The sequence below is a fragment of the Gopherus flavomarginatus genome, chromosome 1 (assembly GCF_025201925.1).
Source record: "Gopherus flavomarginatus isolate rGopFla2 chromosome 1, rGopFla2.mat.asm, whole genome shotgun sequence".
NCBI classification, from domain to species: domain Eukaryota; kingdom Metazoa; phylum Chordata; order Testudines; family Testudinidae; genus Gopherus; species Gopherus flavomarginatus.
The window spans coordinates 363,743,306-363,761,320 of NC_066617.1; the positions used below are offsets into that span (position 1 = coordinate 363,743,306).

Sequence of the window (18,015 nt, forward strand, 5' to 3'; positions counted from 1 at the left end):
AAGCCCCTTCATGCGGTCCGCAACCGCCACGAAAAGCTGGGGGGATTTGCGGAAGGGTTTGGTCCTCTCCACATAGAACGCGAGAGCCCTACGGACATCAAGCGAGTGGAGCTGCTGCTCCCTGCCTGAAGAGTGAGGTTTCGGGAAAAAGACCGGAAGGAATATCTCTTGGTTGATGTGGAAGGTCGAGACTACCTTGGGGAGAAAGGCAGGGTGTGGCCTCAGCTGCACCTTATCTTTGTGGAAGACTGTATACGGGGGGTCTGCCACAAGAGCCCGGAGTTCCGACACCCGCCTAGCTGAGGTGATAGCTACTAAAAAGGCAGTCTTCCAAGAGAGGTAAAGCAGGGAGCAAGTAGCTAACGGCTCAAAGGGGGGCCCCATGAGCCGAGACAACACCAGGTTAAGATCCCAGGTTGGAGCAGGGAGTCGGACGTTAGGGTATAAACGTTCCAGTCCCTTAAGGAATCTAGACACCGTCGGGTGAGAAAAAACAGAGCGACCATCCGCACCCGGGTGAAAGGTGGAGATAGCTGCCAGGTGGACCCGCAACGACGATATCGCCAGACCCTGCTGTTTGAGGGACCAAACGTAGTCTAAGATATTGGCCACCGAAACTTCCATAGGGCGGAGATCTCTGTCCACGCACCAACAGGAGAAACGCTTCCACTTGGCCGAGTATGTCGCTCTCGTGGAAGGCTTCCTGCTGCCCAAAAGCACCTCCCTCACCGGTGTGGAGCAGCGCAGTGCAGAGCCGGTCAGCCACGCAGGAACCATGCCGCTAGGTGCAGCGACTGCAGGTCCGGGTGGCAGAGGGTCCCATGCTCCTGGGTAATCAGGTCCGGGTGAAGGGGCAGGGGAACTGGGTCGGCTATGGCCAGGTCCAACAGCATGGGGTACCAATGCTGCCTGGGCCACGCCGGGGCTACCATGATCACGCGAGCCCTGTCCCTGCGCACCTTCAGAAGGACCTTGTGAACCAGAGGAAACGGGGGAAACGCGTAGTACAAGTGGGTCGACCACGGAATAAGGAAGGCATCCGCTATCGACCTGGGCTCCCTGCCCTGAAAGGAGCAGAACGCCTGGCACTTCTTGTTCCCCCCGGACGCGAAGAGGTCCACACGGGGATAACCCCACCTCTGGAAGATGGAGAGAGCGACGTCCGGGCGAAGGGACCACTCGTGCGATAGGAAGGATCTGCTCAAGCGATCCGCCAGCGTGTTCCGTACTCCGGGGAGGAAGGAAGCCATGAGGTGAATGGAATGGGCTACACAAAAGTCCCAGAGTCGCATCGCCTCGTGACACAGGGGAGAGGACCTGGTGCCGCCCTGCTTGTTGACCTAGTACATGGTCGTCGTGTTGTCGGTAAACACCGCGACACAACGACCTTGAAGCTGATGGCAGAACGTTTGACAAGCAAGGCGGACCGCTCTCAACTCCCGCATGTTGATGTGCAACCTCACCTCCTGCGGGGACCACAGGCCCTGCGTTCTCAGGGTTCCCAGGTGGGCCCCCCAGCCTAGATCTGAGGCATCCGTTGTCAGGGACACCGAGGGCTGGGGTGGGTGGAAAGGGAGCCCCGCACACAGTACGGACTGGTCTAGCCACCAGTCGAGAGAATCTAACACCCCTTGGGGGATCGTGATCAGCATGTCTAGTGGCTGCCTTGCCGGCCGGTAATGTTCGATGAGCCACAACTGGAGGGGCCTCATGCGGAGCCGAGCATAACCGGTCACGAACGTGCATGCTGCCATGTGGCCTAACAGGGCTAGACATGTCCGCACTGATGTCAAGGGGGCTGCCCGCAGTCGTTGAACGATCGCCGACAATGCCTGGAACCTCAGCAACGGCAGAAGAGCCCTGGCCACGGTGGCGTCCAGGACGGCCCCGATGAACTCCACCCTCTGTGTGGGAATCAGGGTGGACTTGTCCATGTTGATCAAGAGGCCCAAAGTAGCAAACAGGCCGGTGATCACGCGGACATGGCTGCAAACTTGCCGTTCCGACGTGCCCCGAATTAACCAATCGTCTAGGTAAGGGAACACGTGGATACGACTGCGTCGAAGATGTGCCACAACAACTGCCATGCATTTTGTAAATACTCTCGGGGCCGTAGAAAGGCCAAATGGGAGGACTGCCAATTGGTAGTGAAGGGGGCCCACCACGAAACGAAGGAAACGTCTGTGGTGTGGCCAAATGGCAATGTGAAAATAAGCGTCCTGCATGTCGAGGGCGGCGTACCAGTCTCCCGGATCCAGGGATGGGATAATGGTCCCCAGGGATACCATGCGGAACTTCAACTTCACCAGGTACTTGTTGAGCTCTCGCAAGTCGAGGATAGGCCTGAGGTCTCCCTTGGCCTTGGGGATCAGAAAGTAACGGGAATAAAACCCCCTGCCTTTCTCGTTTTCCGGAACCGCCTCTATAGCTCCTTTGCTGAGGAGTGTCTGTACCTCCTGCCGAAGGAATTGCTCGTGAGAGGGGTCCCTGAAGAGGGACGAGGAAGGGGGGCGGGAAGGAGGAAATGATGCAAACTGCAGGCGGTATCCCGACTGTACTGTGCGTAAGACCCAGCGGTCCGATGTTATTTGGGTCCACGCCGGGAGGAAAAACGAAAGGCGGTTGGAAAACGGGGGGAAGGATCTGTGGGGGAAACTGTTACTGCGCCCTCGGGCGCACCTTCAAAATGAAGGCTTGGGTCCAGGCGGGGGCTTAGAGGAGCCTTGGTTCTGCCCCCCTTGGTTCCCCGAATGCCTGCGCCTTCCATTCCTGCCACGGCGCCTATTAAGGTCCTGCCGTTGGCGGAACTGGGAATATGGCCTGCGCTGCTGCTGAGGCCGGAAGGGTCTGCGCTGCGTTCCCGGTGTGTGCATCCCGAGGGAGCGCATAATGACCCGATTGTCCTTTAGACTCTTAAGTCTGGGGTCTGTCTTTTCGGAAAACAGGCCCTGGCCTTCGAACGCGAGGTCCTGGATGGTATGTTGGAGCTCTGGAGGAAGGCCAGAGACCTGCAGCCAGGAGATACGGCGCATCGTTACCCCCGAAGCGAGGGTGCGGGCAGCCGAGTCTGCAGCGTCCAAAGAAGCTTGCAATGATGTACGAGCAACCTTCTTGCCCTCATCCAGGATGGCTGCAAATTCCTGGCGGGCGTCTTGCGGCAGCAGCTCTTTAAATTTGTCCGCTGCCACCCATGAGTTGAAAGCGTACCTGCTGAGCAGGGCTTGTTGGTTCGAAACCCTGAGCTGCAGCGCTCCAGCCGAGTATACTTTGCGTCCAAGGAGGTCCATTCGCCTGGCCTCCCTGGATTTGGGGGCTGGAGCTTCCTGCCCATGACGCTCTCTGTCATTTACTGACTGTACCACCAGGGAACCCGGTATCGGGTGGATATGGAGGTACTCATAGCCTTTAGAGGGGGCCATGTACTTCCTCTCGACGCCCCTCGCCGTAGGGGGGATGGAGGCCGGTGACTGCCAGATAGTATTGGCGTTGGCCTGGATGGTCCTTATGAAGGGTAGGGCGACCCTGGTGGGAGCATCCGATGAGAGGATGGTAACAATCGGATCCTCGATCTCCGAGACCTCCTCGGCTTGTAGGCTCAGATTCTGAGCTACTCGCCTGAGGAGGTCTTGGTGCGCCCTGAGATCCAGCGGGGGGGGGGGCTACTGGAGGAGGTGCCAGCCACCGCTTCATCAGGGGAGGAGGATGAGGAGACCCCCGGCAAGCAAGTGTCCAATGGGGGGTCCCCCTCGGCCCTCGCCTCTGTCTCAGGAGCCAGAGCGGAGTCTTGCTGCTTGGACCCTTCCTCTCCATCCGGGGAGGGAGGGGGGCGAGACAACGAGGCTTCCGGCACCCTGTGCTCCGCCGTCGCAGGCCTAGCAGGAAGCTGTTGGGGGCCCTGGGCTTGATGGTATGCCCATGGGGTCCAAAACTCCCACTGCTGCGGGCCTTGGTCGTGTTGTGGCGGGTCCTGAAAGAGCGCCGCCTGCCGGTCGGTGCCCAGCGCATACCCACTGTCCGTTTGTGAGGAGACCGACGGCTGTCTAGAAGGCCACGGCGGGGCCGACCCTGGCTGGTAAGGGTCTGCGCGGGTCGGCAGCGACGATCTTCTCGGTGCCGGGGATCGGTACCGGGAGTCATATCGGTGCCGGGACCGGGACCGGGTTCTGTCTCGGTGCCGGGATCTGGACCGGTACCGGCCGCCGCTTCGGTGCCGGGATCGGGACCTGCCACCAGCTCGGTGCCGGGAGGTCGACCGGGACCGGGACCTGCCACCAGCTCGGTGCCGGGAGGTCGACCGGTGCGGCGAGTGACGGCGGGACTGGTTCCTGGAGTCACGGCGCCGGTATCGGCGGCTGGAGTCCGACCGCGATCGCCTTGAGGTCGACCGGTGCTGCGAGTGCGACCGGTACCGCCGAGGGGAGCGGTGCCGGGACTGCGAGCGGCGATGAGATCTCGACCTGCCGTGACGTCGGGACCTGGACCGCGAGCGCGAGTCCCGAGACGGTGCCGACATCATGGGCTTGCCTCTGGATGCGACCCGCACCGGAGGTACCGGGGGTGGCAGCTGAGTAGGCTCTGTCAAGGCAATGAGGTCCCGTGCCGAGGCGAAGGTCTCCGGCGTGGATGGGACCAATATCTCAACCCCAGACCTTATGGGGGAGCTTGGCGGCACCGGACTCGACGGACCCGCCGGGCCCGGAGTCGATGGTGCCGGCGGCGCCGCGGCCGATGCTGAGGCCGGGCGCTCCAGTCGGGTCTGCCTGGCCGGAGCGGCAGACGCTGACGGTCTTGGTTCTGCACCCGGTGCCGGAGAAGGTCGGTGCCGGGGAGTCTTTCCGGTGCCGGTACGATCCGGTGCCGGCGGCGAGATCACGGCCTGCGAAGCCGCCGGGTCAAGTGCCGCCTCCATAAGGAGAGTCCGGAGTCTTTGATCTCTCTCCTCTTTTGTTCTTGGCTTAAAAGCCTTGCAGATGCGGCACTTGTCCGATCTGTGCGATTCCCCCAGGCACTTCAGGCACGCGTCTTGGGGGTCGCTGGTAGGCATAGGCTTCTTGCAGGCCGCACACTGCTTGAAGCCCGGCGAACCAGGCATGAGCCCGGTGCCGGGAAGGGCTAGAGCCCCCGGCGAACAACTATTTACTACACTATTTACACTTAATTACTACTATCTATACTTAACAATCGAACTAACAACTATAACAATAACGAGAGATAACTAGAGATTACAAGGAGAGCTAGGGACGTGGAGGACAGCTATGCCGCGCTCCACAGTTCCAACGACCGACACGGCGGTAAGAAGGAACTGAGGAGCGGGTGGGCCGGCAGGGATATATATTGAGCGCCATGGCGGCGCCACTCCAGGGGGCGACCTGCCGGCCCACTGGAGTTGCTAGGGTAAAAAGTTTCCGACGAACGTGCACGCACGGCGCGCCCACCTAACTAGAATGGATGTGAGCAATCACTCGAAGAAGAACTAACGGCTCCATCCTCTTATGCTGATTGTCACTTAGATTTGCCACGTTATTCCACCATCCCTAACAACATGACATTTGATCATATTGAGATTTTTTTAGTCTTCTTTTTTTTTCTTACATTTGTGTCTGTGATGCATTTTATGCAAGATTAATTAAATCCTTTCACTAGAGATCTGTCATGAAAAGTGATTGTAAGCATAGCACCTTTGATGGCCATATACTTTTACTACCTTTTGACTCCTGCATGCCATGCTGAATCAATACAGCTACGGGAGAGTGAGATGGATGCTATTTAATATGCTTGAATTCTCAACAGAATTGTTAACTTTGTTCCAACAGCGGGACCAAATCCTGGGCGCCCCTTCGCTTGTGAAACCCTATTGAAGACAAAGGGATTGCACAGGTGTAATTAAGGGTGGAGTGTGAATTGCCGATACATTATTATTGGTGATAGGTTCTTTCTGGTTCATTTATCTTGCTTGAAGGGCTGGTAACAGAGACAACACTTTTTTACTTGTAAACAGCAAATTTGGTCTGGGAATGCTGAGACAGGGTAACAGAGCCCTGTTAGTGTGCTGTTCATGGAGCTGCTTTTCAGGGTAGAATGACCTATTCAATTGTTCACTGTTCCACTGGTTGCAGAATTATGTTGTACAGTCTTTGAATCTTAATGCATGCTCCTGAGAAACTTGAAGGAACTGTTTGATGTTGTTTCCATTCTGTTTGCAGTGGTCGTTGGAAAGTGTTCACCGGCAATGAGCTGGCTGCTTTGTTTGGATGGTGGATGTTCAGGAGCTGGAAGGCGAACAGTTCCAAAGAAGCTGATGTGAAGAACGTTTACATGTTAGCAACCACAGTCTCCTCCAAAATTCTGAAGGCGATTGCACTTAAAGAAGGATTTCACTTTGAAGTAAGAGTGGCTCATGTGTGTTGTTATCCCAGGTGTTGTATTCAGGAAGAATATAATAGCCATTGCTATCATAACTGATTGCCACAGGTTTTTGTGTCGCCTCATTACCCCCACCTCCAAAAAAGTTCAGACACAAATTATTCTTTGCTACTGTTGGTGGAGGATTTTTACTCAATGTTTCTTTTGTCACTGCCAGTTTACCCGTTAGATCTCATTTGTTTACCTTGCAGATTAGCATGTGCTGTGCCTGCTAATCCATGTTGCAGAATATGCAGACTGTAATGTCTGTCTATGAAGAGCTGGGAGATGGTCTTGTGAGGCAATGTGGTACCCCCTAGCCTTAAAGAATTGCAAGGTTAATTTTTTAGGTCCAGTGTCCTAAAATGGGTCTAAACTCAAAGCTTTGCCTTGAGGAGGGGAATCCCTTTTGGTTGTGTCGGGTGAAGGAGAGAAGCTGTAGCATTTCCAGAGTGCATACTGCAAAAACTGTTGCTTCCTTAGATCTATGACATGAAACCTACTTGACTTGAATAGTACTTGTATTTAATTTGGCACGTGAGATTTTTGAACTAGATTTTAGTTAAAAATTGTCATAACTTGATCAGAAATCTTCTACACTGTAAATACCTTTTATTTTGTGTTACTTCCTCAAGGACTAAATAAAAAAATGTGAGGGTGCTGTGAAGGGAACTTTTTCTTGTAGATCCTACACCAACAATGGATCTTGCTCAGATTCTAGAGCTCTGTGAATATCAGCAGGTGATACAAGCACATAAAAACCATGTTTGACATAATATACTAAATAAGATTCAGGTCTTGTTTTAATACAGTTATCAGTTGAGACCATATGAAAACCCTGGAAGGTTTTTTCTATCAATTTTTCCAAACAATGAAGAGCAAAAAAAAAACCTAAAAAATATATAAAACAATTCTGCTATTGTGCTATTAATCAACTTAAGTGTTGTTGCCCTCTAGTGAAAATTCTGGAGTCTGTTACTAAATACTGTATTTTGAGCTGGAAAATATTGATTCTAGGAAACGTATATGACCAGTCTTTATAATTTCTTTCAAGAGTTTAAAAAAACTAATCTGGTTTGACATTTTTATCCTTAAATATCAGTCATGATACAGAATTTTCACTTTTTGTAGGTAGAGAGTAATATTTCTCTCGCCCAGGACTGCTACTGTATCATTATCACTGGTCCTTCTGTTAATCTCCTTTTTAAGAGATCTGACAGAATTATAAAGACTTTAGCTTTCTACTGTGCATGTTTGCCAGCTCCTGTCCCACCAGGCTCCTCATAAGAGCTAAATCTTTTTTGGGGGGGGGGGGGGCTGTTACAAATATTTATTTTTTTGTTTGTTTACATATGCAGTAGTGAATGCTGTTCTGAAACACTGTGCCTTAGATTCGTAGTCTAAACTGAGTGTGTTGGCCTCTTTATTTGCTGAGTCTAAACAGATTTTGCTGGGTTTAAATGTGGTTAATTGACATAACAGCTTGAATTGGGATCTCTTATTGATCTTAGTCTTAGTTTTAGAAAGGAGCATAAACACTGGCAAATCAAGTGTAGAAGTATAATAAGGCAGGCCAAGAAAGAATTTGAAGAGCAACTAGCTAAGGACAAAAACGAACAGCAAAAACTTTAAGTACAGCAGAAATCTTGCCAGTCAGTGAGGCCATTGGTTGATGGAGGTGCTAAAGGAGCACTCAGTGAAAACAAGGCTGTTGCGGAGAAGCTAAATGAATTATTTGCATCTGCAGTTAAGGCCAAAGATATGAGGGAGATTCCCACACCTCAGCCATTCTTTTTAGGTGATAAGTCTCTGGAACTGTTCCAGATTGAGGTGTCTGTAGAGTAGGTTTTGGAACAAATTGGTAAATTAAACAGTCACCAGGACCAGATGGCTTACCCAAGAATTCTGAAGGAACTCAGATATGAAATTGCAGAACTACTAACTGATATGTAACCTATTGCTTAAATCAGCCTCTGTACCAGATGATGGAAGGATAGGTAATATAACACTGAATTTTAAAAAAAGCTCCAGAGGTGATCCTGACAATTACAAGCCAATAAGCCTAAATTCTTCTTCGAGTGCTTGCTCATATCCATTCCAATTAGGCGTGCGGTCGCCACGTGCACGTTCGTCGGAGACTTTTTACCCTAGCAACACTCGGTGGGCCAGCAGGTCACCCCCTAGAGTGGCACCGGTATGGCGCCTGATATATACCCCTGCTGGCCCGCCCGCTTCTCAGTTCCTTCTTATCGCCCGTGTCTGTCGTTGGAACCGTGGAGCACGGCTAGCTGTTCTCCACCTCCCTAGCGTTTCACTCTTGTGTAGTATCATGTATATAGTTCTTTCATCGTAGTTATAGTTATAGTGTTAAATTTAGTAAATTGTAGTTCTGTAAATATTTAGAGGATCGGGGGTTCGCCCCTTTTTCCTCCCCACGGTACCGGGGCCCATGCCCGGTTCACCGGGCTTCAAGCCTTGTGCGGCCTGTCATCGGCCGATGCCCACAGGAGATCCGCACGACTCCTATCTGAAGTGCCTAGGCGAGTCCCACCTTGCGGACAAGTGCCGGATCTGCAAGGCATTTAAGCCCCGGACAAAGAGAGAGCAGGACAGTCGCTTAAAGCAGCTCTTGATGGAGGCAGCGCTGACTCCCCCATCTTCGGCACCGACTCCGGCACCGGGACCAAGCGTCTCCTCCGCTCCGGACCACCCGGCACCGACAAAGGCTTCGCTTTCCCGCCCGGCACCCCAGCCGGCACCGCTCCCTCTCCCCGAGAAGCAAGAAGCACAGGACTCTTGCGACACCTACAACTGCACCGCAGTCGGAGCGTGCTTCCAAATCGGACCATCTGACACCGTCATCCGCCGCGGCACCGAGCGTCGTCGCACTGTCGACTCCAGCTTCGCGGGAGCTGTTGAGTCTGGTGCCTCTTAGCTCCCCAGCATGACCTGCGGTTGACCTTGTCACGCCTTTCACGCCAGAGACCTTCTCCGTGGCACACGACCTCATCGCCCTGACAGAGCCCGAGCCGCCCCAACCCCCGGCACCGCTGGTGCAGGTTATCCAGTCGATGGGCAAGCCCACCATGGTGCGCCCACGTTCGCCAGGCGCTACCGAGCATCGGTCCCGATCCAGATCGAGGGACTACTCTTAGCGGCGCCGATCAAGATCCAGACGCCGCTCACAGTCCCAGGGCTGCTCCCCGCGGCACTGGTCATACTCGTGGCACCGATCAAGATCCCTGTCGCCGTGGTACTACTCCCGGCACCGGTCCAGATCGTGGCACCGACGTTCCTACCGCAGCCGTTGCTGGTACGGCAGCACACGGCACCGGTCGACCTCCCGGCAGTGAGCTGGTAGCAGGTCCCGGTCCAGATCGAGGTACTGCCATGACTCCCGGTACCGCTCGCCGGCACCGCACAGAGACGAAATCTCTATGCGCAGGGGCCTGGCACAGTCATCGACAGCTCCTCCATGGCCTTCATGTCACTCGTCCGCCTCTTCGCATGTGGACAGCGCCTCCTACGGGGGTTCCGATGTGCCGGCCACCCGGACCATGGACCACCACGATGGTCCTTTTGGACGCCCTGGGCATACCACCAAGCCCAGGGCGAACCACTGGGCCCAGCACGCTCCAGCCACTCGGAGCACCATGCACCAGAGGCTACAGTCAGCCGGCCTCCCCCCTCGGGTATGGAGGAAGACTTTGTGCATCCCCTGGCACAGCAGGATGCCCCAGAGACGGAGGTCCCTCAGGACGAGGCTTCCGTACAGGAACCACTCCTCCTTGGGTTATCTTCTTCCTCGTCCCCAGATGAGGCGGTAGCGGGCACATCTTCATCAGGGCCCCCGCCGATTGATCTCCACGCACATCAGGACCTTCTGCGGCGTGTTGCCCAAAATATAAACCTTCCTGTAGAGGAAGTCCCTGAAGTGGAGGACCCGGTGGTCAGTATACTCTCGGCAGAAGCACCAACCAGGGTGGCCCTCCCCTTCATCAAATCCATCCAGGCAAAGGCAGACACCTTATGGCAGTCTCCGGCCTCCATTTCACCCACAGCTCGCGGAGTGGAAAGAAAATATATGGTGCCATCCAAGGGGTATGAGTACCTCTACGTACACCCCGCCCCCTGCTCGTTGGTGGTACAATCAGTCAACGAGCGGGAGCGCCACGGCCAGCAAGCTCCTGCGCCAAAATCCAGAGAAGCCAGGCGCATGGACTTGCTGGGCTGCAAGATTTACTCCGCGGGAGGCCTTCAGCTCCGTGTGGCGAACCAGCAGGCCCTCCTGAGCCGATACAGCCACAACACCTGGGAGGCTGTCGGCAAGTTTACAGAGCTAATTCCCCAGGACTGACGCCAGGAATTTTCAGCTCTCCTGGAAGAGGGGAAGAGGGTTGCCAGGACCACACTGCAAGCGTCCTTAGATGCCGCAGATTCGGCAGCGAGAACGCTGGCGTTGGGTGTAGCCATGCGTCGGATATCGTGGCTACAGGCTTCCGGACTACCGCCGGAGTTGCAGTACACGATCCAAGACCTGCCATTCGACGGGCAGGGTCTCTTCTCAGAGAAAACTGATCCCAGGCTACAGAGCCTGAAGGATAACCGGGTTATCATGCGTTCGCTGGGAATGCACACACCCCAGACTCAGAGAAGACCATTCCGCCCACACCCTCAGTGCCCTTACCCCCCGCCTCGCCCCAGACAGGACTTTACCCGGAGGCGAGGCCGGCCGAACTGCAGACGACAGTCGGGTCCTCAAAGGGGTAACAATTCTGGGTCCGACAAACCACCGCAGGGACCCAAGGCAAACTTTTGAGGGTGCACCCGAGAGCAGCTTACCAATCCCTTCCCTGGATCCTCTCCATTTTTCAACCGCCTCTGCCCCTTCCTGCTGGCGTGGTCCCAACTGACCTCGGATCGTTGGGTCCTGCGCATGGTGGAGTTTGGATACCGTCTTCAGTTTATTTCTCCACCCCCCCTCCCATCCTCCCTCCTCGTCTCTCTTCAGGGACCCCTCTCACGAGCAACTTATCGTCCAGGAGGTTCGCAAGCTCCTGCTCATCGGAACTATAGAGGAGGTGCCGAAGGAGTTAAGGGGCAAAAGGGTTTTATTCCCGGTACTTCTTAATCCCCAAGTCAAAAGGGGGCCTTCAGCCCATCCTGGACCTGCGAGGACTGAACAAATTCATCAAAAAGTTCAAGTTCCGCATGGTATCCTTAGGAACCATCATTCCTTCCCTGGATCCCGGAGATTGGTATGCCGCTCTCGACATGAAGGACGCATACTTCCACATTGCGATTTTTCCTCCGCACAGGTGGTATCTACGCTTTGTGGTAAATCAGGATCACTACCAATTCACTGTCCTCCCCTTTGGTCTCTCCTCGGCCCCTCGGGTATTCACCAAATGTATGGCGGTCATCGCTGCTTCCCTGCGCCGTCGTCGTGTCCACGTCTTCCCTTACCTCGACGACTGGCTTATCCGAGGCACTTCGGAGGCGCAGGTGGTCGGCCACGTCGTCGTCATCAGGGAGCTGTTTGCGAGTCTAGGCTTGACCATCAACCCAGACAAGTCCACTCTGGTGCCTACGCAGAGGATAGAGTTCATCGGGGCATTGCTGGACTCCAACCTCGCGACAGCCAGTCTTCCCCTGCACCGGTTCCAAGCTGTAGTTTCCCTGGTCAAAGGTCTGCAAGCCTTTCCGACCACGTCTGCTCGAACTTGCCTCGTTCTCCTGGGGCACATGGCCGCATGCACCTTCGTCACGAAGCATGCAAGACTCCGCATGCGCCCGCTGCAGACCTGGATCGCATCGGTCTTTCGACCAGGCAGGGACGCCATAGACACAATCATAACGATTCTACCGACCATTATAGGCTCCCTCAGCTGGTGGTCGACATCCTCCCAAGTGTGTGCGGGCCTACCGTTTCACGCCTCCCCAGCCCTCAGTGTCCTTGACAACGGACGCGTCATCGCTAGGCTGGGGTGCACACCTGGGGACCCTGTGCACACAGGGTCTCTGGTCGCCAAGAGAGCTGACTCTCCACATCAATGTGCGCGAGCTGTGGGCAGTACGACTGGCATGCCAGACGTTTCAACGCCATTTACACGGCCGTTGTGTTGCGGTGTTCACGGACAACACAACGGCCATGTATTACATCAACAAGCAGGGCGGGACTCGGTCCTCCCCGCTGTGTCAGGAAGCAATACACCTGTGAGACTTTGGTATAGCCCACTCTATTCACCTAGTGGCCTCCTTTCTCCCAGGAGTGCAGAACACCCTCGCGGATCACATGAGCAGGTCCTTTCTATCCCTCGAATGGTCCATCCATCCGGACGTCCTTTATTCGGTTTTCCGGAGTTGGGGGTTTCCCCGAATAGACCTGTTCACCTCCAGATCGAACAGGAAATGCCAGGTGTTCTGCTCCCTACAGGGTCGCTCCCCGGGCTCCCTGTCGGACGCGTTCCTCATTCCGTGGAAGGGACGTCTTTGTTACGCTTTTCCACCCTTCCCTCTCGTCCACTGAGTCCTGATCAAAGTCCGCAGAGACAGAGCCCGCCTCATCCTGATCGCTCCGGCTTGGGCGCGGCAGCCCTGGTACACCATGCTGCTCGACCTGTCCCTGGCAGACCCAATTACCCTACCTCCTTGGCCGGATCTGATCACGCAGGATTTCGGCAGGATGCGCCATCCGGATCTACAGTCCCTCCATCTGACTGCATGGCTCCTGGCTGGTTAAGCCAGTCCGAGTTGCGCTGTTCTGCAGCAGTACAACAAGTGTTTCTGGGCAGCAGGAAGCCTTCCACGCGTTCAACCTACCTCGCGAAATGGAAGCGCTTCTGCTGCTGGTGCAACCAGCACGGCCACACCCCACACTCCGTACTAGTCCCCACTATCCTGGACTATGTGTGGTCTCTCAAGCAGCAGGGATTGGCGATCTCCTCTCTACGCATTCACCTCACGGCTATATCCACCTTCCATCCAGGCGAGGCTGGCAAGTCCGTTTTTTCTCACCTCATGGTGTCAAGATTTCTCAAGGGCTTGGAGCGACTGTATCCTCAAGTCAAACAGCCTACCCCTACTTGGGACCTGAACCTTGTCTTGACCAGTGTGAAAGTAGAATGAATTATATTGTGAAAATAGAAAGGATTAAAGAAATGCTGTCTGTGCCTTTAAGAAAAACTGTTGGAATGCTGCAATCCAGGTGTCAGGAATACAGACATTCACATAGAACAATTGCACCATTTAAGGGCAATTGGTGAAGTATTAGCCTCAGATCCATAAAGAGTTAGTAAGGAAGTAGGATATGCATGCTGTGCCCCAGGTGAATTTTACAGTTTTGCTTTCTTTGTTCCTTTGTCTGATTCCCGCTCTTTTATCTGTATAAATAAGACTGTTTTGGCCTTGCATGGCCACTCACATATTCTGAATGTTATTGGCGAAGCGCTGCGCTAATAAACAGAGTGGTCTGACAAATTGTGAGTCTTGATTCTAACTTTGACACCAGGCCCATGGCGCCCCCCTTCGAACCTTTAGCCACATGCTCGCTGCTGTACCTGTCCTGGAAAGTGGCCTTCCTCGTCGCTATCACTTCGGCTAGATGAGTCTCGGAGCTTCGGGCTCTGACCATGGACCCTCCGTATACGGTATTCCATAAGGACAAGGTACAGCTGCGACCACACCCGGCGTTCTTCCCTAAGGTCGTCTCCGCCTTTCATGTTAACCAGGACGTCTTCCTGCCAGTCTTTTACCCAAAGCCGCATTCATCCCGACGAGAGCAACAGCTCCATTCCTTAGATGTCTGAAGGGCTCTCACTTTCTACATTGACAGGACCAAACCCTTCCGCCGTTCACCGCAATTGTTTGTGGCAGTGGCGGAGCGCATGAGGGGCATGGCAATCTCCTCCCAGAGTATCGCATCCTGGGTGACGTCCTGCATCCGGACATGTTACGACTTGGCCCACGTTCCCGCGGGACCTCTTACCGCCCATTCTACCAGGGCTCAAGCTTCATCTGCCACGTTTTTGGCCCATGTCCCCATACAGGAAATCTGCCGCGCGGCCACCTGGTCTTCTGTACACACCTTTGCATCACACTATGCACTGGTCCAGCATGCTAGAGACGACGACGCTTTCGGCGCAGCGGTTTTACAGTCCGCAACGTCTCGCTCCGACCCCACCGCCTAGGTAAGGCTTGGGAATCACCTAATTGGAATGGATATGAGCAAGCACTCAAAGAAGAAAAGACGGTTACTCACCTTTGTAACTGTTGTTCTTCGAGATGTGTTGCTCATATCCATTCCACACCCACCCTCCTTCCCCACTGTCGGAGTAGCCGGGAAGAAGGAACTGAGGAGCGGGCGGGCCAGCAGGGGTATATATCAGGCGCCATACTGGCGCCACTCCAGGGGGCGACCTGCTGGCCCACCGAGTGTTGCTAGGGTAAAAAGTCTCCGAACGTGCATGCGGCGTTCGCACACCTAATTGGAATGGATATGAGCAACACATCTCGAAGAACAACAGTTACAAAGGTGAGTAATCGTCTTTTCCATACCAGGCAGATTTCTTTAAACTGTAATAAAGAACAGAATTATTGTATTCACTTATGTGTCAGAAATGTTAGAAGAGTCAGCACAGCTTTTGTAAAGGGAAATCATGCCTCACCAATCTATTAGAATTCTTTGAAGGGGTCAACAAACATGGACAAAGGTGATTCAGTGGATATAATGTATTTAAACTTTCAGAAAATGTTTGACAGGGTCCTTCACCAAGGCTCTTAAGCAAAGTAGGCAGCCCTGGGATAAAAGGGAAAGTCTTCTCATGGATCAGTAACTGGTTAAAAGATAGGAAGGGGTAGGTGGGAATAAATGGTCATTTCACAATGGAGAGAGGTAAACAGCAGGGTCCCTCAATGATCTGTACTGGGACCAGTGCCAGTCAATATACCGTATATACGCATTCATAAGCTGAATATTTTTAGTAAAAATGGGAAGCACCAGAGACGGGGGTCGGCTTATGAACGGGTATAGAGAGGGAGGGGTGGGACACAGCCCCTCCCCCTAACAGAGGGAGCAAGGAGACACAGCACAGCCAGCAGAACCAGAAGGGAAGAGGCGGGGCCAGAGTGTCTCCGTTTCTGGTCACACTGCTATCCCCCCCAGCCTCCGAAGCAGCTGCAGCTCCAGGGCTGGCAGGCTGCAGCTGTGCTGCTTGGTACCGCCCCCCAGAGCAGGCTGTGGCCACGCCGCCCGGGTGCCGGAGCACGCTGCAGCCACGCCACCCAGCCCAGCCCACTGGAACATACTGTGGCCATGCTGCCCAGCCTGCTGGAGCAGCTCCAGTGAGGTCAGAGACGTCCTCCCCTGGCCCTCCTCAGATAAAGTGGGAAGGGATGGGATGGGGAAAGTGTGGGGGTCCTGGGCTAGGGTGGGGTCATGTGGGGGGTGGTCACAGCAGTTACTCCCCTGACTCTCAGCTTCTTCTCCCCGCCCTCCCCCCCCCCCCCCCCCAAAAAAAAAAAAGTCCCCACCAGTTGCTGTCCTGGCCTGTCAGGGTAAGCAGCTGGGACACTGTTTACTTAGGTTTGCCTCTGCCTGTGGACACTCGAGGTAAACAAACCATCTCAGCCCACCAGCGGCTTATCCTGATGGCCCGGGAGCCAAAGTTTGCTGACCCCTGAATTATAGGGTCGACTTATGAATGGGTTATAACATTTTTTCCATTTTTACTTATGCATCTTGGGGGAGGGGGGAGGGTCGGCTTATGAACAAACTGGCTTATGATCTAATATATATGGTATTCATAATTATGAGCTGAAAAAAGGAATAAAGAGTGAGTTGGTAAAGCTTGCAGAATATACAAAATTAAAGAAAATTAAATCCAAAGCTGACTGCTAAGGGTTACGAAGTAACCTCACTAAAATGCATGACTAGGTGACAAAATGACAGATGAAATTCAAAGTTGATAAATGCAATGTAATGCACATTGGAAAACTTAATCCCAATTATACATACAAAATGTTGGGGTCTGGATTAGTTGTTACCACTCAAGAAAGAGATCTAGGAGTCATTGTGCATAGTACTCTGAAAACATCCACTTAATGTGTAGCAGGAGTCAAAAAAAGCAAACAGTGATGGGAATCATTAGGAAAGGGATAGATAATAAGAGAGAAAATATCATATTGCCTCTATACAAATCCATGGTACATCCACACCTTGAATATTGCATGCAGTTGTGGTCACCCCATCTCAAAAAAGATATTAGAATTGGAAAAGAGGGAGAGAGAGACACACACACACAACCAAAATGATTATGTGTATGGAAGAGCTTCTGTATGAGGACAGATTAAAAAGACTGGGACTGTTCATCTTATAAAAGCAATGACTAAGGGTGCAGGGATGCTAGAGGTCTATAAAATAATGAATGATATGGAGAAGTGAATAAGGAAGTGTTAGTTGTATACAACACAAGAACCCAGGGGTCACCCAATGGAAATTAATTGGCTGCAGGCTTAAAACAAACATAAGGAAGTACTTCTTCACACAACACACAGTCAACCTGTGGAACTTGTTGCCAAGAGATTTTGTGAAGGCCAAAAGTATAACAGGGTTCAAACAAGAATTAATCAAGTTCCTGGTGGATAGGTCCATTAATGGCTATTAGCCAAGGTGGTATGGGATGCAACCCCATGCTCTGGTTGTCCCTAAACTTCTGATAGCCAGAAGCTGGAACTGGGTCAACAGGATGGATCACTTGATAAATTGCCCTGTTCTGTTCATTCCCTCTGAAGCCTCTGGCACTGGGCTGGATGGACCATTGGTCTGACCCAGTATGGCCATACTTATGTTTATTTGATTGACCAGCATTCTTTGGTCCTGTTGCTCATGAGGACCTTTTGCATCATTTTACCTTTTCCGGTTTTCTGACATTCCAGGCCTTGCATTTAAGACTTCATACAAGAAATCAAATGGGGGTGAAAGGTGTTATTTTTATGTGAAAGCAGGAAATGTTCCTCTTGTTCCATGATACTGTTGTATTGAAACAAGTAGCTTTTACGGGTGGCCTTTTCATTTTTCAGGAAACACTGCCTGGTTTTAAATGGATTGGAAGCAGAGTAAAAGATCTCCTAGACAATGGGAAAGAAGTTCTTTTTGCATTTGAAGAGTCTATTGGTATGTACAATAATATATTCTAAAATATCTTAATGTGGAATGCTAGTAAACAATATATTATATGCTAATATACCTTGGTTGTGACAAGGAATCTTGTAGGATCTGTTTCTCTTTAGTTTTCCTCTTTGCATTTTGTTGAACTGCATGTTGTCAACATTAGTTAACAGAATGGCAGTCTCTGTCATATCAAATGTTGTGTGGATGATACTGGTTAAGTCACAGTGGAGGACTGTGGCACTGTTTAAACTTCTAACAAGACAATCAGAAGATCTGTAGCATCCATACAGAATCCTGATGGACCAGATTGAGCTAATGTCCAGTCTTCAGTTCATTTGATAATATTCTCTGTAATGGATGTTGAATTTTTACTTTCTTTTTTACTTTTTGCTTACCAAACCACTTAACTCTATTTTTGATCACCTTACTGAAAAGTACATTCA

General features: G+C 52.6%; 1 protein-coding gene across 2 annotated transcripts in view; it reads left to right on the top strand.

Annotated features, from left to right (window-relative positions):
* PGM2L1 (phosphoglucomutase 2 like 1) overlaps positions 1-18,015 on the top strand; it is a 98,874-nt gene that overhangs the window by 69,874 nt on the left and 10,985 nt on the right. For both annotated transcript variants that reach the window (XM_050935915.1, XM_050935975.1), the window contains 2 exons: positions 6,204-6,384; positions 17,482-17,575. In XM_050935915.1, coding sequence (XP_050791872.1) covers positions 6,204-6,384; positions 17,482-17,575 — 275 coding nt within the window. The remainder of the gene's footprint in view (positions 1-6,203; positions 6,385-17,481; positions 17,576-18,015) is intronic.